We start from the raw sequence: 24988 nt of genomic DNA on the forward strand, positions 1-24988 counted from the left end.
AATACCAATAGATTCTTAGGCTTTTCTGACAGAAAATATTTTTGAGGATGTATAATCAGTTATGGGATATGCTTATCAATAAATTTTTCTTGCAACAATAAATCAGAAAAGCTATCAAAATAGCATTATGAAAAAATCTGTTTTGTTTAGTACTTCCCATGAAATGGTCATGCTTGAAGTTTATGAAAATTTTGGTTTAGATGGAGTCTGTATATTTAATTTGTGTGCTGGCTATCTTTCCAACCAGTCAATTTGCATAAATTTCATGTCCTAAGCGGGAAGAAAATGGTTGTGGTCTGGTGTCACCTTTTTTCTGTCAAGTTCGTATCACTTTTCTTTTCCTTAACTACTGTTACCACGTTCTACTCCCTGCAATTTTCACTGTAAACCTTTTTTCATTCCTTTCCCACCCACATACATGCCTCCCCACCCCAAGAAGGAGGAGTGTTTTCCTGAAACTTTCTTCTGTTTTTCTTTTCAATTTTCTGAACAATGAATGAATTGGATTAATTCTCTCCCATTTGAAAATGTGTTTGTACCCATCCTCATAGTTCATTCATTTTTTTTCTTCATGGATTCATTCATTTAGTCATTCACTCATTATTCAGCAACAGTGTTGTACATACCCTGCTGGATGCCATGAATTAAAAGACAAATATGCCCTGACTACGTCCCATGGATTATTGCATCTATATTGTTCTCTTACTTCAAAAGGTTAGCCAGGTGGAGAAATGAAATAGGAAACTAGGTAATTATTGTGGCATGTGTAACATATTTATACTATGGCCTATCTGTTAAAGGTTCCTACTTCGAGCATAGTACATTCAAATCACTACAGACTTCTTTCTGTTTTCCTTTGGTGAAATGTTAACACCCTTAACTACACCTAAAGGCACAGAAAAATTCTCCAACCTACCCAAATGTCATTGGGGAATGATGTTAAGGAATAAAATATCCTTTTATTTTGTTAGGCAGGTGAGGAACCAGATGGCCGAGCTCACTCTGTAAGTGACCGTTAGGAACATGTTTGCTGGAAGTTGCCCCTTGTCCAAATCATGAGCATCTTTGTCCTTCCTTCCTTACTGCAGGCCCTCCTCTCTTCCCTGGACTGTTGCAGTAAGCTCCACCAGCACCATCTTTACCTGTAGTCATACACACATGGATCATTTTTCTACTGCACCCAAAACTTTCAGTGGCTTCCTTAGGGTCACAGGATAATGTCGAGATTCCTTAGGATGACATGAGAACTGTCCTCCTCTCTACTGCCTCCTCTCTCCTCCCCTCTCACAGCAGCAGGACTCCCTGCAGTTTCTAGAACAGAACAGGCTGTTTCTGGCCTCTGGGCCTTTGTTCATGCTCATCACTCTGCTTGCTCCATTTTCCTCCTCCCTAATTCCGTGCATGAATACGAAGTCATGCTCTAGATCAGTGATCCCCAACCCCGGGCCGCGGACCGGTATCGGTCTGTGGGCCATTTGGTACTGGTCCGCAGAGAAAGAATAAATAACTTACATTATTTCTGTTTTATTTATATTTAAGTCTGAACGATGTATTATTTTTTAAAAATGACCAGATTCCCTCTGTTACATCCATCTAAGACTCACCCTTGACGCTTGTCTCGTAAGTTCAACAATTATGTTTAAAAATACCACAGTTTTTATGCCAGTCGCATAATTTTATTTTGTGCATTTATCTGTCCTACCCTAAAGGCTGGTCCGTGAAAATATTTTCTGACATTAAACTGGTCCGTGGCCCAAAAAAGGTTGGGGACCACTGCTCTAGATGACATGCTAGAATATGTCCCATTAGCCTCTGTCATGCCACCTGTGAGATGACTTTGTGGCACTTACCTGCGTGGCCTGTCCTGAGGAACAGGAATCAAGTTTTAGTGATTCTTGTATATTTGAGTCCCCAGCACCAGGGTGTTTTGTGCCCACTGGCTAGCGACATGGGACTATTGAAGAAATTGGTGAATTAATGCTTCACTGGGCGTGTGTTCAGTAGTTTCTAGAAGGAAATGATCAAACATAGTACTTTATTTGTCCTCTAAAAGGTGGTTTAGCCTTTTCTGAAATTTAGGGAAAAGAATAAGTAAAGCCTCTTATTAGAACTGAGATTAGGAATGATGACACTATAACCCAGTGGTGTTCTAAATACTCCTGATGGAAAATACTGAGATTTAATGAATCCTGGCTTTTTCTGTAGGTATAGGGGGCATTTCAAAATAATGTTTGTGTCTTGGGGACAATGAGACTGTGCCTTCCAGGGCCAATTTATCAAAGGGCCTGGACCTTCCCAAGTGCTTGATGCAGGGCCTCTCTAATGGGTCAGAGCTTGTGGCGAGTGAATCAGGTCCACAAATGAGACTCGGAGTTGGGAAGTAAAGGGGACCCAGAGCTTGAGAGCCGACTTTCCATGTGGGTTTGTAGGAATACTTGAAAAGGCAGCAACAGCCTATCCTGAAAAACAAAATAAATAAAACCCCTCAAAATACAACAAACTCACACTTCTAGAATATTTACTATGAGCTCTGCCAGGCATTTTTGAAAGCCATAATCCTGAAATCTTCTGCTTCCATAGCATGGTGTGTGTACCCTGAGACCTGGCTCTGCTGTTCTGCAAGGCTACAGATTTGTGTGGAAAAAGAAGAGTAAAACTTAAAAGAGAAAGAGGAGTGGAGTCTATAATTCAGGGCTGTGTCCTTAGGGAAGCACTGTGGCCCACCATGACTATCCAGCTGTTACCAGCATGAGCTGATAATGGAACTTTATCATTAATGTTTAATTTTAAAATGAAATGATGTGTCTTTTGGGTTGCTTTAATTTTTATACTCTAAAGCTATTAGTTCAGCTCTCTCATAGGCTTTCACAAAGTAGCTGGGTGTATTCTAAGATTGACCACATGAGTAAAGGGGTTTATGTTCTTAAAGCCAGGATTCTCACTGAGAAATAAGGGACACATACATACAGATGGGGGGAGGTGACAAAGAACCTTGTGGGGATGAGTAGGGATTTCACTGTGAACTTAAGACCTCTAACATATATGCATATGTATTCATGCATGTGTGTGCATGTGTGTATATGTGTGCATATGTGCATATATTTCCTTACTCTGTCTTCTGGAAGGGTCAAGAAGCAAAGAGACTTCTGTAATAATTAATAATAAGCACATCTAAGCACCTGCATGTTTGTCTCTAATATCACTCTTCTCTAAAGGAAGCCACATTCCCCAGGGGAATGCCAACATCTTGTTAGGCCAGGAACTAAGAAACTGCTTTATAAAAAGTCTAAAGGGGCACAGGAAACAGTTTGAGGAGGCTTAGTTGACCAAATCTGGGATAATCAGAGCACAGAAATAACTATGGTATTAATTATAAACAATTGTGGAGGAGGACTTATTAACTTCACACTGATAATGGATGGGTGGATACATCTGGGGAGAATAGGCTCCTTTGCTTAAGAAATGACAAATGCCATCTAGTAACTGCAGAGGGAGGGAGTGTGAGAGCAGGACAAATCAGTACCTCAGCACCGCCGTAGTAAAGGCTGGGTCGGGCAAGGCTCATCAATGGATACTAACCCCAACAGCTAGTAACTGCAGAGGGAGGGAGTGTGAGAGCAGGACAAATCAGTACCTCAGCACCACCGTAGTAAAGGCTGGGTCCGGCAAGGCTCATCAATACTAACCCCAACAGCTAGTAACTGCAGAGGGAGGGAGTGTGAGAGCAGGACAAATCAGTACCTCAGCACCGCCGTAGTAAAGGCTGGGTCGGGCAAGGCTCATCAATACTAACCCCAACAGCTAGCAACTGCAGAGGGAGGGAGTGTGAGAGCAGGACAAATCAGTACCTCAGCACCACCGTAGTAAAGGCTGGGTCGGGCAAGGCTCATCAATGGATACTAACCCCAAGCAGAAGTGTGTCAGAACAGAATATTTGCATGATGTTAAAATTTCTTTCACAGATTGCTTATTAGTTGTCAGGGGAAAAAGGATAATTATGAAGTGGAGAAATTGGACCGTATATTGACCAGGATCATAATTCACATCGCCATTGAGAGGCAGACAAACATAATGTGTCTCCAAATGTGATATCCTGAGAACACAGCATCACCTACGTGGTGTCCTGGCCCAGAATGTACAGCCTGGATCTAATCATGAGGAAATAGCAGACAAATGCTCTATTTAGAAAGCAGGGGAAGGGAGAAGTGTATCCTTCAAAAGTATCACAATCATAAAAGACGAAGAACAGCTGTGGAAATGTTCCAGACTAAAGGAGGCTAAAGAGATGTGGCAACTGACCCTAGACTGGATCCTGTACTTAAGAGCATGGACTGGAGTAAGGGGAGCCCTAAAGGTCATTATCAGCTCAGTTGACAACATTGGAATATGCATTGTAGAGGATTGTGTCAATATTAAGTTTCCTAAAGTTAGTAACTATAACTGTTATAAAAACTATGGTTACATAAAGGAAAATCCTTCTTCTTAGAAAACCCACACTGATATATTCAGCAATAAAAGTTAAGCTCAAATGGTTGGTGGAGAGAGGCTAACACACACACACACACACACATAATTTTATATATACTTAAATATACACATAAATAAAATAGAGACATAATATGAAAATAAAGGAAATAGTAAAACATTAGTAGCAATAGAGAACAATCGCTGAATCTGGGTAAAGGGTCAAGAGTATATTGGTGTTTTTGTACCATTCAAATTAATGCAACTTTTCAGTCTGGGTTTAAGTCTGGAAGTATTCCCCAATAAAAAGTTTAAAAAATTAAAAAAAAAAAAACTATATTATTACTAAGTCAGTGATTGATTTTTAAATAAATATTTCTTTTATTTTCTGTCCTTTCCTCTTCTCTTTCTCCTCTTTCTTTTCTCTCTTCTCTCTCCACCCCTCTTTAGAAGTTCAAGACTGGTGAGAAGGGCATCTTCGTGGGGCAGACCGTCATCACGAAGCATCGGAACACTCGGTATTATAGCTGCAGAGTGATCGCTGTGACATCACAGACCTTCTATGAAGTCATGTTTGATGATGGCTCCTTCAGCAGAGACACGTTTCCTGAGGATATTGTGGTAAGTTCCTAGGGTGCCTGTTCCCTAGTTAACTTTTTGTGTGACTAAAATGGCTGTACCTTTCTGGAATCTTTTGGAGTAACTCATTTCACTTACTATTTCATCCAGGTGTGCTGTTTTCCCTCCACAAAGAATATTGTTTTCTAGGAGGTTCCTTAGCTTTCATCATTCTTAATGGTAGCCAGGTAAACTTATACTCATTTTCCCAAATTTTTTTAATTAAATGAGAAATGTATGTGGCCAGCAAACATAAAATGCGAGTTCACCTATTCTTTTCTATTATAATTCTATCTGAATACCTTAATTACTTCTTTATGCTCAACTGATGAATATGGCTTTTATTAATCTGACAGTGACATCTGTGATCTGACAGACATCTATGGATGTTTCATATGTGGGTAACAAAAATCACACAGAAAAAAGGCTGTGATTTTTATTGAGTTTCTTAACTGTTCTGGAATGGTATATGTTTATGTTCCTCCGTCTACTGTCTGTCTCCCTCCTCTGTTCCCTCAGTGAACCCTTGGGGATTATTTAGAGGAACTAGTTGATGTGTTTTAGGAACTTATTTTTAGCAGGATGTTTCACAAAAAGAACGCTTTCCACAAAAGAGTTTTGTAACTGAGATCAATCAAATAGCTGGGATCAGGGTTAGTGTAGTGGTCATCTTGTTCCCTTATGTGTTTAAGGGAAGTATCAATTGGGGAGCCAGGCCTCAATAGTGTAGTCATAACTTCTGCCCTGTTCTAGGTCTATTGATGCTTTACTCTTTGTACTTAGACATTTCTTAATGACTCCTTAATAGTAATAATTATGTTATGTATAATTGAGATTGCTCATAAATATTTCTATAACTTTGGTCTCCTGGGGCTAAAGAAACATTGATTTAGCTTTGTTATGCTTACTTCTCTATGCTGTTAAGAGACACAAGTTTGTAAACAAAAATGACCTTATTTGAAAGATTTTAAAGCAAATGAATTTAGACAAATTAACAATGCCAGGACTTGATCATACACCAAAAGGGTGAGTTGTGATTCTTTGCAAAATTCTAACTGGAGTGTCACTTTGCTGCGTTGCCATCACCATTCATAAACCGAGCCCTTAGGTAAAACATGCTCTTGTTAGAATAGGCTGTCCCTTTAAGCATGCAGTTCACAGTCACTGAGAAACCTACCTGCCAAGCATCATACGGGTACTAGCAAAAATAAGATAAGAGCAGGTGTGATTCCTGTTCAGTCTAGGGGGCAGACAGGCTGGTAAATGGATGCTTTTTGTAAGTGTTATCAATGCTATGAATAAACCAGATGCAACTCTCCACATGTTGGGTGAAGAAGAATAAGTAATAGACTCCACAGTGGCCTGACCAGGCAGTGGCGCAGTGGATACAGCGTCGGACTGGGACGCGGAAGACCCACATTTGAAACCCTGAGGTCACCAGCTTGAGCGCAGGCTCATCTGGGTTGAGTGCGGGCTCACCAGCCTGAGCCCAAGGTCACTGGCTTGAGCAAGGAAGGGGTCACTCAGTCTGCTGTAGCCCCCCAATCAAGGCTCTTATGAGAAAGCAATCAATGTACAACTAAGGTGCTGCAATGAAGAATTGATGCTTCTCATCTCTCTCCTTCCTGTCTGTCTGTCCCTGTCTATCCCTGTCTCTGTCACATACACACACACACACAAAGAGACTCCACAGGGTTGGTCAGGCTGCACTTACTGACATGTGCCACGTGCCAGGGCTGCTTCAGAACCGAATGTGTATGAACTTGCGGTATTTCTTCCTCACAGCCTTATGTGCTAGGTACTACCATTTTTCACACTTGCTTCTGAGGAAACTGAGGCACAGAGAGGTAAATCACATTCCCAAGGTCATATATAACTCATAAGTATCAGATGAAAGAGTATTCAATTTCAGAGTCTGGCTTTAGAGCTTCGTTCTTAACCCTGAGAAGAAAGGACATTTAAAATAGGCGAAGCCCTGGTTGGTTGGTTAAGTGGATAGAGTGTCAGCCCAGTATATGGACGTCCCAGGTTCAATTCCTGGTCAGGGCACACAGGAGAAGCAACCATCTGCTTCTCTATCCCCACTCTCTCCGCCTTTTCTCCCTCTTCTCCTCCCATAGCCAGTGGCTCTATTGTTTCGAGTGTTATCCCTGGCTGCTGAGGATAGCTTGATTGATTCAAACATCAGCCTCAGATGAGGGTTGTCATCAGGTGGATCTGGGTTGGGGCGCATGCTGGAGTCTGTCTCACTATCTCCCCACCTCAAAAAAAAGAAAAAGAAAAAGAAAAAGAAAACAGGAGGAGACAGAATTTGCAAGGCCATAAAATATACGAGAGACCGAGGCCCTTGACTTTCACCAGCCTTGTCTAGGCTACACGCTTATTCCAGAGTAAGCCTTCTTTTGTGCAATCTGGAATGCTGAGCCAGCAAAAGAGAGAATACTTTGGTGAAGAGCATGGTGAAAATGTGATAAAAGTCTTCTGAGCACTGACCCTCAAACCTGAGCAAATGGCTAGGTCCTTGTCCTTGCTAGTGTTAATGAATCCTACATTTCCTTTCACTTACAAGCCTCCGTACACCCAGTCTGCTTTAAGCTTTTCTGGAATGTCTTTAACTTGAACATTGGAAAAGAGTGTGATCCTGGAAGCTTTTTGAAATTCCTCAAGTCTTTGATGCCTTTTGTTCCCACTCTCTGTGAACCCAGGGAAGTTTAGTTTCCAGTGTATGTGGGTGTTGTGAGAATAACACTGGCTCTAAAATTTATAAGATTGTTTGGAAGCACCATTGAAATCAACAAGAATGGAAAATCAAAATTCTTTACAGCTTGATTAGCTTTACTTAATATATTTGGTAAAGGTTTGAAGGGTGTATACGTGTACATGTGTGTGGTCAGAGCCCTCGCCTTAGAGGGAAGACAGCACTGCAGTGGCGTGAGGGGCACAGATTGGAGCGGGGACCCACCTGAATTTGTGTGAATGGTCATTTCTTCAGGGAAAAAATATTATAGTCATCTGCGAGCAGGTCTTCTCTGTTTCACCCAATCCTTCCTCCCTTGATACCCCACCCCACCCCTTCCCATCTCTCACATTTTTGGTTACTGGTTTCAGGGCTCTTACACCCAGTAAGAATGTTTCCATCACGTTGTATTTTCAGATCTCACATACTTTTTCATAAGCATTGCCTTTTGTTGGCTTCTGTGGCTTCTTACTCTTTGTTATCTTGATGCTGAGTGATACGTCTCTAGGACCTCTTTGGTGGCTCTGTAGGGCAAGTTTTTTTCCTTATAATATTTCATCGGTCAGAGTTTTCCAGAGAAACAGACCAATAGGGTGTATTTATATGTATTTAATATCGTAAATATATTAAAAGTGTGTGTGTGTGTGTGTGTGTGTGTGTGTGTGTGAGAGAGAGAGAGAGAGAGAGAGAGAGAGAGAGAGATTTATTGGCTCATGTGGTTATGGAAGCTGACAGGTCTGAAGATCTGCATTGGGCAAGGCAGTGGTGTAGTTCTGGTCTGAGGCTGAAGGGCTAAGAACCAAGAGAGTTGATTGTATGGTTATTGTCTGAAGGTTCATAGGCCAGAGACCTAGGAAGAGCCCATGTTTCGTTTAGAATCTAAGGCAGGAAAAAGATGAGCCCAGTTCAAAGGCAGTCAGCCAGGAGGAATTCCTTTTTAGAGGGATGTGGGAGGTCACCTTTTTTGTTCTATTCAGATCTGCAATTCATTGGGTGAGGCCCACTGACATTGGGGAGGGTAATCTGCTTTACTCATTTTATCAATTCAAATACTAAACTCATCTAAACCACCCTCACAGACTCACCCAGAATAATATTTGACCGATATCTGGGTACTCTGTGGCCCAATTAAATAAAACAAACCATCACAAATATATTATCCTGAGGCATTTTAGAAGACTCTTTACCTTGTGCTACCACAAGCTCTGAATCTATGGCAGAGTGTAATTTTTTTTCCGTAAAACAATGACTACATTGTTTTAATCAGTTTGTAAGAAGAGGTCATGATATTTTAAGACAAACTTTTAAAATTTAGAGGTTTACCAAGGATTGTTTGGGGGATCTGTGTTTCTCACTGAAATTAATGAAAGCCACATGATTAAATGACTTTGTAATATGTCACCTAGACTTTAGTTTGAGATAGGGGAATTTGAAGTTATGTTTTATATATTGATGAGTATAATTAAGTAATTATAAATATATTTACATGTAAATTATATTGATTCCCCTATGTGATATGATATAAATTAGTTGATACCATCCTTTTTTAGTCCATGTGGCTTAAGTGCTGTGAATGTCCCAATTCTAGTTGTTTTTTTTTTGGGGGGGGTTCTGTATTTTTCTGAAACCGGAAATGGGGAGAGACAGTCAGACAGACTCCCGCATGCGCCCGACTGGGGTCAACCCAGCATGCCCACCAGGGGGCGAGGCTCTGCCCACCAGGGGGCGATGCTCTGCCCCTCGGGGGTGTCGCTCTGTTGCGACCAGAGCCACTCTAGCGCCTGGGGCAGAGGCCGAGGAGCCATCCCCAGCACCTGGGCCATCTTTGCTCCAGTGGAGCCTCGGCAGCAGGAGGGGAAGAGAGAGACAGAGAGGAAGGAGAGGGGGAGGGGTGGAGAAGCAGATGGGCGCTTCTCCTGTGTGCCCTGGCCAGGAATCGAACCTGGGACTTCTGCACGCCAGGCCGATGCTCTACCACTGAGCCAACCGGCCAGGGCCCCCAATTCTAGTTTTGAGATTCATCTACATCAGACTGTCTTCTGGGAGATGAGGATCCGGCTTGATATTCTAATATGGAGTTTCATTAGGCAATAAGAAAAATGTAATCAGGCCCGTTTCTGTCTCATTATCTTGCAGATTGTAGCAGAATAATTATTTGGTGGAAACACTAAATGCATCATTCCACATTCCTCAGAGAAATCTTGTTTTCATTAGACGATATACCCATGGCATCTGAAACTGGCAGTAGAAAATGATTTTTTTCTTCTGTTTGTCTGAAAACTCTCTAATCCACACAATGTGCTTATCAGGTGTGAGTGCCGCTGGGTAGGTTTTCTGCCTCAAATGCAATGTGAAGTCAGTGTTACTGGCTACTGAAGAATGAGCTTTTCTAAGCTGCGGGGACTTGGTAACTAGAACGGCTGCAAGGGTACAGCACAATGACAGTTTTTTAACTATGAAAATCAGATTTAGAATATCAAGTTAAATCATCCCTAACTATTTATGTGTCATGAATATATTCCCTTCTGGAGCCTGACACTTCAGTAAAGAAAGTTGCATTCCCTCATTTATAGAATCACTGATTACAAATCATTTTATAAACCCATAAAAGAGAACCTTTAATGCAGGCTGGCTTATCCATGTTTTAAAATAAGTTTGCCAAACATTAAAATGCCTGTGTTGGGATTATGTGACTAGAGAGAGTATTTGAAGCTGCAGGGAGAAAAATTCTTTGGACTACCAGGAAATTGATTTTCATACCTAGGTACTTCATTTCTGTGATAGCCAGAAAAATGTCCCAAAATTTTCCTCTCAACAGTACACCTGCAGAATGTATGTATCAACCCAGTTAGACTCCACATGCAATCTGTAGCTGTCAAGGGCAGTAATAAAACCTGTATTGCAACTCGCCTCCACCTGTCAGTCTATGAAATTATGACATGCTTCCTGATGAATCTCTTTGTCTCCTACTGTTTTTATGGGAATGAAAGTTGCCTACCCAAGAGATTCAATGAGCACAGAGATTCCAGGGCCTACTTTTAACCTCTGCTAAAACATGGCATCGTCTAGCATGCCCGTGTCAGTGCTAGAGTGATGACTGCTCCTCTTAATCAGAATTTAGGGTTCATTTCAAGGGAAGAAGTTGGTGCAACAGGATCTGGATAGTTCTAGGATGAGCACTTAACATTCACCAGTGACCCGTGAGAAGAGAAACAGGACCATTTAGAAATTCGGCAGTAAGAGTTCACCACTGAAGTTTCCATGAGGACTTGCTGCATTTTTCGTCCTCTATTGAAGTGTGAAAAGAGCATCAGAACTACACTCTTCAGGATTCTAGGAGTGTAGTGTTGTTTTTGTGGGCTGTACGGTGCAAACTGAAGTTCTTAGAGCTAATTTTTTTCTGTTTTTTTAAGCGAATTGCTTCAACTTTTGAGACTCAGTTTTTTCCCCACTAAAAAGGGAATAATAATTTCTACCATTTAGAATCATCAATAGGACTAAATGAGACAAATGCCTGACGTAGTAGACACAAAATCTTTTTTTGTTGTTGTTAAGATATTAACTTCAGTCTGTGGAAGTTTTTCTTTTTTTCCTTTTATCTCTCCATCCAATTTATGCTGTCTTTTCTGGTCTTGATGAAGTTTGGTTAGAAGGTGTGTCCTCAGAACTTTGTTCCTACTTGTTAGGTTATACAGTGCCTGTGTGTGTGCAAGGTCACTGTGTCTGCTTTTGTCTGCTTGGCGAATAGGTCAGGGGACTCTGAAAGTTGTGGAGGCGAGAGAAAATACCCAAGCAGGTGGGGCTGAGAAACAGAAAAAAGCTGTTCCCAGAAGCAGTTCTGCTACGGGATCCTGGGAAGCATTTTTAGATTCCTTTGGGCCAGGTGTCCCCAAACTACGGCCCGCAGGCCGCATGCAGCCCCCTGAGGCCATTTATCCGGCCCCCCGCCGCACTTCCGGAAGGGGCACCTCTTTCATTGATGGTCAGTGAGAGGAGCACTGTATGTGGCGGCCCTCCAACGGTCTGAGGGACACTGAACTGGCCCCCTGTGTAAAAAGTTTGGGGACCCCTGCTGGGCTCTTAGGCTTGAGGTGCCCTAGATTTTCAAGTCTGATGGAAGTCACACCTTGTCCCAGACCTTCTGTTATGTTTGCTCCAGACTAATGCCCCAACCACCCTGCTTCCCCTCCCTGAGCCTTCATTGTTGTTTTTCTAGAATCAATGGAACTTTGCCAGAAAAGTCTCCAGAAACTTTGTTGGTTGAGGATTCATATGGCCCACGTGGCATTTGACTCTCTCTCTCTACTGAGGACCTGCCAGCCTATGGGGCAGAGGCTTTACCAAATTCCTGTTGATTTCCACTTTACCTTGGGAAGCCCTTTATACATGAAAAGAATACCCGTTATTACTCTGATTTTAGTCAAGATTAAGTTTAAAATTTACTTTTCAAAGTCTTCAACTTCAGCTGATAAATTTTGTTTCATTAATATATCCAATAGTTTTACATAAAATAAGAACAAACTCATTTGTTCTTTGATTAGTGTTTATAAAATTATAAATTTGAAAGATCAATCCTAATCATTTTACATTTAAGTAATCAAATTCCTTGGACATCTTAAATATGATTATAGATTTAATATATATGATTCTCACAAATGTCACAATTTTTCTAAGTACTTTCTAAATGCATAATTCTAATAAATCAGACATTAGTTTAGCTGTTCAAATTCTCCTATGTATTTCAAACATCTTCAGAAAACAAGTACTAACATAAAGCAGTACAATATAAAACATCACTGTACCTTTGTAAATAATTTACAGTGGATAGATTCTATTTAAACACAACTTAACTGATACTTAAATCGAAAGAATGTACCCACCACAGGGAAAAGTATTACTATTAATATCTTGACTAGGAATTTACTAAGAAAAAGATAATCAAAGAACCTCAAGGCCATTCAGAGGCAGAGTTTGGTTGTATGTTTGAAAACTAAACCCACAGCTGCTGGGCAGGGGCTTCTAATTGAGGTCAGATTTTATCTGTTATATCAGTTCTCTAAACCTTGTGCCTTTCACTGAGGCCCTAACTAGTCTCATGAGTTTCACGAACTGTCTCAGGTTAGTGAAGTTGGGTACTTAACCAGGCCCTGGGATTTTATTTTCTTTATGTAATTCTTGTGTGGCTTTTTGCATTAAAGGCTGGGGCATACAAATGGGACATTGAAGCCCTTATTTGAGTTGGACTCCCTGTCTGGTTTATAAATTGTATGTAGGTTACTGACCATGGTTCTGTAGCTGTCATTTTGATAATTTCCATAGAGCACTAGTGATCCTCTGAAGAAAAGTATGCCATTGCCTGATGTTTCATGCAGGAGATTAACTAGTTGCCCTGAAGACATGCTCTCAGTACATTTTTCTTAAAACGTATACCTTCCTCACTTGACAGTGTTTCTCTCACTTGTCTTTTGATAATTATCCCAAGGTGATTATTTTGGAGAACTTATTCCCAGGAGAAAGGTTTCTGGTATATTTTTTCAAAGGGGATTCAAGTATAGCATCTCATTTTCTGTCTAAAAAAATCAGAAGAATGACATTGAACCTGAGGCAATTTTTTAATTTCCAGGACTTCATTGTCTCTTTTCAGTGCAGAGGTTAAACCCAACAGTGGCAGGTGCCATGAACCAAATCTCCCCTGTGTTTGGAAATATCTAGTGATAACAACCATTTTGATCTGTGTTCAGCATTATGCCAGGGACCATAGGTATTCAGAAGTGTATAAGCATAGATATAGGAGTAATCCTGGGTGTCTGCAGGCAAAATAAAGATTAAGAAAAAAGTTGTTTTCAGAAACATTCTATGACTTGGGACTCTAGAGAGCTCCTGCGTGCATGGCTCTCAAGTCAGCCATGCATGCAGCGGCAGAGGTCAGGTTGACCAAGGGACACCTTTTGTCAATGGGCCACCTCACCTTTGGGAATTCATGCCCTATTCCAGCCCATTTGTGCTATTTTGTTCATTACTGATGTTTCTTACTAAAGCCTCCACCAGTAGCTGATCCACAAGATTTTACAAAAAAAATATCCAATGATGTTTATTGAAAATAAGTTCAGAGATGAATTTATTCATCTCTGAAAGTAATTGTGATGGGCCAGAATGTTGAAGCATATCACACTGGGTTGAGCTGAGTTACTGACTTGTAAGAATCCTTTATGTATTTTAGGTACAAGTCTATTGTTGGATGATTTGTATTTTTTTTTGTTTTTGTATTTTTCCTAAGCTGGAAACGGGGAGAGACAGACAGACTCCCGTATGCGCCCGACCGGGATCCACCCGGCACGCCCACCAGGGGCGATGCTCTGCCCACCAGGGGGCGATGCTCTGCCCCTCCGGGGGGGGGGGGGGGGCGCGGGGGCGCTCTGTCGTGACCAGAGCCTCCCCAGCGCCCGGGCCATCTCAGCTCCAATGGAGCCTTGCTGCGGGAGGAGAAGAGAGAGACAGAGAGGAAGGAGAGGGGGAGGGGTTTTTTCTTTTAATCCAATTAATATTTCATTATATGAATATAATATTTTGCTTATCTACTCACCATTTGATAGACATTGGATTATTTCCAGTTTGGGGCTATTGTGAGTAGTGCTGCTATGAACACTTGCTTTGAAGCCTTTTGTGTGGACATGTGTTTTATTTCTCTGAGATAAATCTCTAGGAGTAGAATTACTGAGTTATATGTTAGAGGATGTTTGGCTTATAATGTATGAGGTTTTAGTTTCTCTGCATCCTCACCAATGCCTGATATTATCAGTCTTTGGATAATATCATTATAGTGGTTGTGTAGTCGTATCTCAGTGTGATTTTAATTTTTATTTCCCTGATAACTAATGATTTTGAGCAGCTTTTTGAGTGCTTATTAGCCATTCCTGCATCATCTTTGTTGAAAAGCTTATTAAAATATTTTAGTTATTTTTCAGTTGAATTGCAAGTTTGTTTTTATATTCTGTAGATGCATCCTTTGTAAGATATATGATTTATAAATATTTTCTCCTGATTTGTATAATCAATTTCTTAATAGTATCTGAAGAGCAAAAGTTATAAATTTTGATGAAACCCAGTTTATCAATAACTCCTTTATGGATCACAGTTTTAGTTCCTATCTTAAAAAAATCTTTGCCTAACTCAAGTTCACAAAGATTTTCTCTTATGTTTTCTTCTAGAGTTTTATGGTTTTAGGTCTTGCATTTAGAACTATATCCATTTTGAGTTAATTTTTGTGTATGGTGTGAGGTTCAATGAAAACCATACAATCTAATTTAATGAATTGTGATAAGGATTAAGTGGGAAATTTATAACCATCATAGTGCAGCTCCTTCCACGTGATAGGTTCCTTTCTGCTCTTTGACTTATTAACTTTCTCAAAATTGCACTACAGAAGGGGAAAACTTATTTTAATTGTTTCTTTTAATATTCTGAACTTCAAGAAAGCCATTTTGACAGCTCATTTTCATATCTATTCTATATTTACTATCAGGAATCTTTTGCAAATGCGTATTATATAGATCTTCAAAAATTTAATCTCAACATTATAATTTCTATATCTTTAGAGAAAAAGTAGAGCATACCAGTTAAAATAGTGGTTCCCTCTGTGATGAGATCTTAAATATGATAAATGTGCTTAGATCTAAAAAAATACTTTGACCTATTTTAGATCACCATTTCTAAGATTATATTTTAAACCAGGGCATATTTTGTTTTTCCAAAGAAATAAAGAAGGAGGGGTGAGGGGTTCTTTTTGTTAGCATTGTAATGGAAATTAATGAAGAAGTGCTTACTTAAGGAAGAAATTAAACTCTGTTTCCTATTTTAACTTGAAATTGTCTGTCACAGCACTTATGTCATTTTGATATTTGACATCCACTAAGTTTCAAGCTTCTTGGAAAAAGGACCATGTCTGTTTAAGATACCAGTATGTAACAAGTTCTCAATACAGAACCTGGTGATAGTAAGTGTATAATAAATAGTTGTTGAATTAAACAATGAGTAAATGATTAGTAACAACCATCACATATTCAGGTATTGAGTTTGTTTTTCTAAGTTATATTTTACACAATTATTATTATTTTTAAAAATTTTTAAGACTTAATTTATTCATTTTAGAGAGAGAGAGAAGGGGGGGAGGAGCAGGAAGCATCAACTTCCATATGTACCTTGACCAGGCAAGCCCAGGGTTTTGAACCAGCAACCTCAGTGTTCCAGGCCAATGCTTTATCCTCTGTGCCACCACAGGTCAGGCAGTATATTTCATTGCTCACAAAAATTAGGGGAGATTTTAAAATTGATATGAAGCGATATTAAAACCCCTTAATTTTTGTGAGAAGTATATTTTAAAATTCATTATCAATATCAAGAATTGATTTTAAATTTGAATCCAAGTTTATATTGTATCATGCCTTTCCTGGTAAAGAATATTTAGTTCATAGAGTAGGACTGTATTCCAACATCTTGTAGGGTTTTGGCTTCCATATAAGAACCCTTTAAAGAATAAGGTCTGTAGTCCTGAAAATATTTGAGAACAGTGGTTCAGGTGAAGTGAGTTGTTATGGATGATCCCACTGCTATGAGAATGAGTACTCTCTGAGAGAAGGCTAAGGGACCCCTGGAATTGATGTAGCTGGTAGTACGTGTGTCTGCCTGAAGGTAGGATGGTTGGGAAATGTCTCCAGAGGCCTTAGCTGGCTCCCCTATGAATGTTTAGCTCTGAACTGTCAATATTAATGACATCATTTCTAAATCTCAAAGTAGGCTAAATAAATTTTAATAGAAAATACAACATAATGAAATTTTCTTATTCCTTTTAATAAATATATGGTCAGATGTTATTGTTGCTTTACAACATAGTTCAAAATGTCAGCATTCATTATTGACCCTTCTATATCTCTTTAAATGAAAGTGGTACACTGGCTGTCTGTGATGCAAAGTGTCAAACTTTAAATCTTTTTTTGCTCTAACTTCATTTTGATCTCAAAATGAAATACTGTCACCCTGACTATTGTATAACCATGTATGTTTCATAAATGCCTTAAATTTTCCACAGCTGACCTTCTTGTAGCACAATGTATGCAAGCACAATGTTCTGCACACAGTTTCTGAAATATATAGCTAACATTGAGAGCTTCCTGAGGCAACTAGTCAATGGGGAGGCTCCTGTTCACAAGCCCTTTTACAAAATCTCTCACCTCTACCTAATTACCAGGTGTGGACACACTGGGATACGGCATATCAATGGAGACACATCCCGGAAGCTATTGGGCTCACAGATGAACAGAGTTTATGTTCCTGTTTAACCATGGGGTTTAAATTATTTTGGTAATAGAGTGAATTTAGATTACTGTTTGCTAAGAATATCCAGTAGAAGTCAATACTGTCTACTTGGTGATGAACTGACACCCCCTTTATTTTAGTATTTCACTTTTATACCTTATTTGAAAGAGTTAGCTGATTTTCTCGATGAGACAGAACCAGTATTAAATCTGGACTTTTGTTTTGCTAAACAAATTATATTTTGAGATCAGAGTATGTGGGTAAAGGCAGAAGAGCAATGATATAAGGAAATATGAAGAGAGATTAGGCATAGTGTATTTTTCCTTTCACATTCTAATCTTTCCCACACTTAGGAAATGATCTCAGCTAAGAAGTGGGTGAAAAACTTGGACATTGTGACCTGCTCACTTTTTGTTGGTTGTGTGAGTTTCTGTAAATCAACTACCCTTCACCATCCTATTTCTTGGCTTCAGTAAAATGGAGGATGTTAACGTTTTCAAGTCTCCTAGGCTTGAGATATCTTATTCAAGACCATTAAACATAAAGAATGTTTAACTCCTTTAAATGTTACAGTAGTACAATGTGTTGAATAATGATTTATACATGATTTTGCAAATAATGTGATGTGATCTGTGCCTAAAAAAGATGCCTTTTACAGATTAATTAGTAATAGCTTAGTATGGGGGGGGGGGTTAAGTTATCCGTATTTCTGGTAGTATAGTTATATGGATCTATTTATAGGTTATTGTTGAATAAAACATACTCGATATTTACCCTTTTTAGCCTTTAATTAAGAATAATGTGACCCAATGATTCCTTTATATGTGACATACTTTTTTTGGGTTGAGGGGAATAACAGATAAAATTGAGTCTTCTAAAATAATGTATCTGATTTATACCATAAAGGTAGTGGTTAGCACATGATTTATACCATAAAAGTAGTGATTAACACATAACAAAGCAGCCAATATCTGAGCTGTGTTGAAATGGGAACTTGAAAAGAACGATTGAAAAAATGTGAGTGAATGGGAGCACCATTATTATTAGGTGACATTCTATAATGAGATAGGATATACGTACTTGCAACAAGGCTTATACCAGGGTGCTAATGGCTATATGAGACCCTATAGCTTTGCTTCCTCTTACTAGGTATTTTATTCCCTCCCTGGGCAAGGAATTTTTAATTGATTTGTATATGAAATTTAATATATTTTTAAAGTTATAGATTTATTTCAATACTAATAAAACCCCTTTTCTATATTATTTATGCTGAAACTACCCCATGCCATTAGTTATGTTTTTATAGGGTTTTGTTTGTTTTGTGCTGTGTTTTGCTTTTCTCTTTGTTTGCATGAAGTTGGAAGGTAAAGATTTAACCATTTTCTAAGAGTATGTTTCCTCCGAAGAAGGGTAATGAGAATGCAAACAGGGTATGTGTTGCTCCCTAGTTCTCTTTTTCCCTTCAAGAGTGAAGGGCTTGTTTTGATGTAGAAGGCTGATGCTCCCCCAGGAAGTCCTTCCTCTTGTAGAAGAAGACTCCCACAGGGCACACTGTTGATAAGCCACATCCAGGTACTACCTGCATCTGGTGATTTGTGGATTCTGTCATTAAGGGGTATCTTACTTCAATAAGCAGTAGCCTTACCAAATATTTTTGTTTATAGTAAGTACCTATTCTGGAAATATGATGGTGAGAAATAAAATTGAAATGGTTTGGGCTCTCATAGAATTTACAGTTTGTTGCAAAGGAGTAATATATGAGAGTTACACTAATAAAAATATACTTCAAATTGAGATAAGTCCTGGGATGATAGGAATATAATCCTGTAAGAACATGTAATAAAAAACAAACAAGCCTTAGGTAGATAAGCGATCAGTGTGAGAAATAAGGATGCACTAAGTAAGCAAAAGGCAGAGGGAGAGTATTCCAGGCAGTGCATACAGAGGCTGTTGGCAAGAAGGAGCTGCTCAGGTTGCTAAAAGAGGTAAATTTATGAGCCTGAAGAAGGAGGAAAAGGCCAGACCAGGTTAGGTTTTGAAAACTATGTTATAGCGTTGGGTCTTTACTGTAAGAGTAGGGGGAAGCCATTGATGGTCTTTAAGCAGAAATTAACATGAAGACATTTGTTATGGAGCATTTTCTTTGACTGTAGTAGAGAAAATAAATTGGAGAGTGGGCTATAGTGGATGCTGGGGGGCTGGTTAGGAGGCCATTATAGTAGTAGAAGAGTCTGAAATACATTTAAGGAGATAGAATGAAAAGGACTTAGTGATGGACTGGTTTGGGACTGAAGAAGAAAGAGGTGTCAAAGATACTCCCAGAGTGCTGGCCTGCTCAGCCGAATGGAAGATGAAGCCCATTAGTGAGACAGGGAACGCTGGAAGAAGCCAAGGTTTCAGGACCAATATTGTGAATTCAGACTTTAAATGTTCAGACTTGACCATATTGACCTTCATTTCTTTGTTCCCTGCTTTTCTCATCTAGAGTAATTAATTGCATGTAGGGTCATTCCAAGACCCCTAGTTCCTGAAGCATAGGCGTTTGGTTTTTCATTTTGGTCTCAGAGTTGAAGGGATGCTGAGTGAAAAGCCCCATGCCACAGTGTAAGAGCAGACATGTGATATTTAGTAAATGGTATGGCCAGGCCCTTCATTTTCATATCTAAATGGATATATTGTAGCACACACACAATTACCTCTCATCCATTTGATAAAAATGAATGTTTGCCCAAGTAATTCCTCCACATGACAATATGGCCACCAAAGCTAATGAGTCATATTTACCCTTAATGGACCCTCCATCCTGACATTTAAACTGAGATGACTGAACACTATGCAGTTCATCCTAGCTCCCTTAGACCATAGCTCTCTTCAGCACTCATTACTGACTAGCTTTCCCTACCCCTGTTTTCTGTACATTTAGCCTTGGTGCTCCCCCTGGGACTTTCACTCCCCCTTTGCCTTCAGCGGCTCTGCCTCCACCACCCCTAGGCTCCTGCATCACCTTATGAACCATGTAAGAGCGGGACGTCTGCTCTGTGCCCTGAGAATGGCTCTCATTTTCTGAAGGAGATGGACTATACAACCTTCCAGAGTCTCAACACCCCTCATTTTTTAGATTCATATACCTTCTGTAAAGGGAAGCATCACTGACATGTCTGTTGACCAAATATATGTGGTTAGGAGTAATAACAAGAATTAGCTAATATCTAACAATCAAAATTGTGCGACATGCCCATGGTTGGCTAAAGTGCAAAAAGAAAGAAGGGTATGAGATGAAAAGTACAAGTCTTGCAGCACCCCACATCTAGGTGCAGTCCCACCTTCTGCTTGTATATTTCAGGGTGTTTAAAATGGATAGACAAACTGTGTGTGTGTGTGGGGGGGGGGGGGTGCGCGCGCACGCACGCACGCCCATATGTATATGCAGATCTTTGAATGCACCTGGGATATTGACTTGCGAAAAGTGAGGAATGCATTATGTATAGTACTAATGTTACTGCTAATTAGTTGTTAGTGATGGATGTTTAAAACTGGTTACTGGCAAAGTCATCACCTTTAATCTTCCTCTACTTCCATGTTTACTTTTTCATAGGATCATCCTGGGGACTTACTTGTTCCTCTACCTCTTACTTTTACCTATAATAGCCAAGCTCAGCTGTTCCGGCTCCATCAACGCCTCCACTGACCCCCTCTTTTAGATGCCCATATACCCCAAGGCCCCTCTTTTTGGTGTATCTTTGACTCATAGTTGCCAGTACATGCAAATCTACATCAGTTCAAAACTAGGTGTTTGTTGCAATGAACGTAACTGAGGAAGCTAACAAAATCTCATGGACTTTTTTGGGGGGAAGGACAGATTGAAAAAAAAAACAACCATATCATAATCGAAATATTATTTGACTAGTCAGTGTTCATTAAGCAAATTACATGTTAGCAAGAATCAGGCTTCAAAGAAAGATTAATGTCTGGCATGAAAAGAAGAGAGAAATTACTATTTCAGAGGTTCATTATCTATCAGAAAAAGGGCACAAGATAATTTTTTGTGTAATGCTAAACCAGACATTCCAAGCTGGAGGGTGATCAGTAAAGCTAAATTCACTGCCCTCCTATAATATGTTTTTAAGCTTTTCGATTAAAATCTCATGTTTGGATAAATCTGACAGTGGTATGTTATCTATAATTTTCATTCTTGTCTGGAAACCTACACATAGCAAAATTCTCCTTAGTTTCTCATTAAGATTGCTTCAATTTGACAGTCTTTTGACAACACAAGAATCATTTGGGGAGTGTTGGGTTCAAGTCCAGAGGCAAGGGACGTGAGGCTGCGAGGTGCCAGGAGCAGAAGATACTCGGAGCCAGAGGTGGTGTAGGCAAATAGGACATGCTTTATTGGTGGCAGCAGCAACAACAGCAACCATAGCAGCCAGCAGCACCCCACCGGGCCACTGGCAGGCCACTGACCCTGCACTTAGGCCGTCTGGCTAACCAGACAATAGTGATGCTTAGCCAACAACTATGTCCTTGGTTACATAAGGTGCTTACATTAAGGCAGTGCTCAAGGTCCTGTGTCCTTGGTTGCATCAGGTGTTATGACTATACAGCTGAAAAACAAGCAAGCAAGCCTCCTGAAATTTCTGCCTTCCCTTTAGATAATAATGTTGAGTAAATAGATTGATGCGTTATCCTCTCCTCAACCATCTCATTTATCTGTCTATAATTTACCATTTGTGAATAGACTAGCCTCTGTGGAAAGAAGCTGATAGTAATTACACATGACCTGTTTTTCATAAGACAGTCTCTTATGAACATGATTGTTTAAGTTTATGCATTTGCATTAAACCTGAAAGGAAGGGCATGTTAAGTTAACAGAAAGAGATGCAGTAGCTTACATGAAAAGTATTTATAGAGTCGGGTTGCTCACGTTTCATTGCTATGTTCAGGCACATTTGCAACTTTGAGGAAATTCTGGATTACTTCATTTGTACGTACATATACTGAAGGACTTTACTACTTCTGAATTAACATAATACAAGCTGACATTTTTTGACAAATCATATTCTCCCAAATCCTTTTGTCCTCACCCTTTCCTTGTTCTCCATTTTAATTCTCTATTTAAAATCCTCTCCAGGTGTTACTCATTTGCTCAAAACCTTGCACTGCTGAGCTGTGAAATGCAAAATTAAATTAAATTATAGCCATCTCTTGCTGAGTTGTGACACTGTGCAAGTCATTTCATTTTTGGTCCTCTTTAAAATGGGGGCATTTGGCCTAGGGGTTCTTATAGGCCTCTTCTGATTCTGACAGGGGAGGAGAGCAATGAATGGGTTCTCCATAATCATCTGACTGTGAGCATAGGAATGTTCCCTGGCCCGGCTGTCCACTCTTTTGCACATACACATCCTCCTGTCATGATTCCAGGCCTTTATGATCACCTGTGTGGGTAGTGTGAGGCTAGAGCAGGGAATGGCTGTTTATATGGGCACAGACCCCTCACTGCCACATGGCATTTGTATATACGGTATCATTTGGGGACCAGTCATAATTGATCTTTGACGTATTTTTACACACCACGGTGGTTGTTTTGCAGTTGTACATTTTACCATAGAAACTTTCTGGAAGCCTTTTCCATAGCAGTAGGCTGAGACCCTTACCTGCCTGTTATATCAGTTCTATACTTTTTGCTTCACACACTTGGGAGTCACCCAGTGTAAAAGTTAAAACAGACCTTCTTGTGTGTCTAATAGAGAACAAGGTGGTGCTGCATGAGTAGGTCTCCCTCTCAGAGTATTGACCAGAAGGATGTTTCCTTTCTTTGGCCATAGAGGAAGCTGATCTGAAGAGCTGAGGGAATAGAACCAGGGAGACTGAGAGTAGGTTAAGGGAAAGATAGTTGTTCATGTGTGTCTGATTTTTCTTCCATTCTTTTGCATACTCCATTCCCAACACTTCAGAGAAAGAAGAGAGTGTTTAGACAAGGGTTTGGGAAATTTAGCAACCATAATTTTACCTCTGCCTGTAACTTCCAGTGGGACTTGGCCAGGTTGTTCAATGAGAGAATCTTAGTCAGGGTGTTGTCTAGAAGTTCTGAGTAGCCGTGGCTCACTTCAGGGCTGCTGCATCAATAAGACAGGCTAGGAGTAAGTGTGTATAGTCCATGCCATGGCAGACTTTGAGCTACCCCACTCCTTCCCTCTGTCCTCCTTGGTGATTTCCTCAAACTCCCACCCACTAGAGGAGGTTTCCTCTGCCATACCCAGGGTGAGTGGGTCTCAGACCCTCTACTGAACACTGAAAGTGGCATGTAGCTCACTGCCAGTTTATTGCTATAATTATTAGGAAGCATTGGCTTAATTCTAGATAGTGCCTCTGAAATACCCAAGGGCCAATTTCTGACCTGTAGAGCAAAATTGAAAATTAATTTTTTTTTTCTCTTCACTCATAGCTTTTTGCATTGCTTGTAGTGAACTATCAGTTTCCTCTTGAGTCTTCTCAAATCCAAACAAAACTGTTCTCCTGCCTGAATCACTTAAAATATATTTATGGTGGGAAGGAAGTAATGATTTTTTAGAATGCTTTTCCTCTTAGACACTCAGGACAAAATTTTTTGGACAATGTCCCACTTAAAACATTGCTCTGAGGTGTGAGAACACAGTGCCCCAAACCCAGTCTGACCATGCAAGCAGGCAGGTCTGTTCCTTTGATCTGCTACTGAACACTCTTCAGTGCAAATAAGAAGAGTGCTTAATGAATTATTTATGCAGCTATCAAAAATCATGTTTTCAGAGGGTATTTAATAGCACAATATAATAAGTGGAAAAATCAGGCTCAAAATTGTATATACAGTATGATCCCAATTATATATAAAAATATAAATATGCAAAAGAAAAATCCTCAAAGGAAATGCATCAAAATGTTACTGATTTTCTCTGGAACATGTAATCATAGGTGATTATGATTTTCAACTTTATTACCTTCTTATAGTTTCCATATGAGCATGTTTCACTTTTATAATCATAAAAAAAGTCATTTTTGAAAAAGAGCTGAACCCTTCTGAGAATTTTTTATATCGTGACTCAGTTTTCTTGATTTTGCTTATCTGGATTCTTTGAGATTCTTGTTTCAAAATTTTATTTTAGTTTTCCCATTTCTTGAGGTATCTTGAAGCTCTCTGACATATGATAATCACATAATGTGCTAATCTTTCTGTTAAATGCTTCTGCTTTGCACTGTAGTTGTATAACAGGAGTCCTTACACTTATCTTTATTTTTTAAATTATTTTAAATTTGTATTGAATTTATTGGGGTGACACTGATTAGTAAAATAATACAGGTTTCAAGTGTATCATTCTATAATACATCATCTATAAATTATATTGTGTGTTCACCACCCAAGTTTTATTTTTTATTTTAATGCTTGCATTTTCCACTAGAATTGCATAATGTGAAAAACCACATCTGTTTTTCTCACAGCTAATCCTGGGGCAGGAGGTGCTTGAAAATCAGGTGTTGAGTGAATGACTGCCCCTTTATCCGCTTCCTAGCTGTGTGACCTGGGGCACATGCACTTCTTTACCTGTGTGAGGGTTGACACCTGCCTACCTACCCAACTGGGTTGTTTTGGATTTCAACCTGGATAACATTGTCTGATTTTCTATAGTAGGTTATTGGCTTCTCACTGCATTCGTTTTTCAAAATTTTAAATCCCAGGGGTCACCTTCTACCAAGGTCTTTCTGTTTCCTCTCTATCATCCTCCAGATGTTCCCTGTTGATATAAATTATGTTCAGTCACAGTTCACTTCAAATTCACCAGCTGCCAGTCACTGTGCTTTTCTTTTCTATTTTATACTTATAAA

At 39.6% G+C, this 24988-nt stretch overlaps 1 protein-coding gene across 4 annotated transcripts in view; it reads left to right on the plus strand.

Annotated features, from left to right (window-relative positions):
* KDM4C (lysine demethylase 4C) overlaps positions 1–24988 on the plus strand; it is a 465676-nt gene that overhangs the window by 417971 nt on the left and 22717 nt on the right. For all 4 annotated transcript variants that reach the window (XM_066368119.1, XM_066368120.1, XM_066368121.1 and 1 more), the window contains one exon: positions 4915–5085. In XM_066368119.1, coding sequence (XP_066224216.1) covers positions 4915–5085 — 171 coding nt within the window. The remainder of the gene's footprint in view (positions 1–4914; positions 5086–24988) is intronic.

This window comes from Saccopteryx leptura, chromosome 2, assembly GCF_036850995.1.
Source record: "Saccopteryx leptura isolate mSacLep1 chromosome 2, mSacLep1_pri_phased_curated, whole genome shotgun sequence".
NCBI lineage: Eukaryota > Metazoa > Chordata > Mammalia > Chiroptera > Emballonuridae > Saccopteryx > Saccopteryx leptura.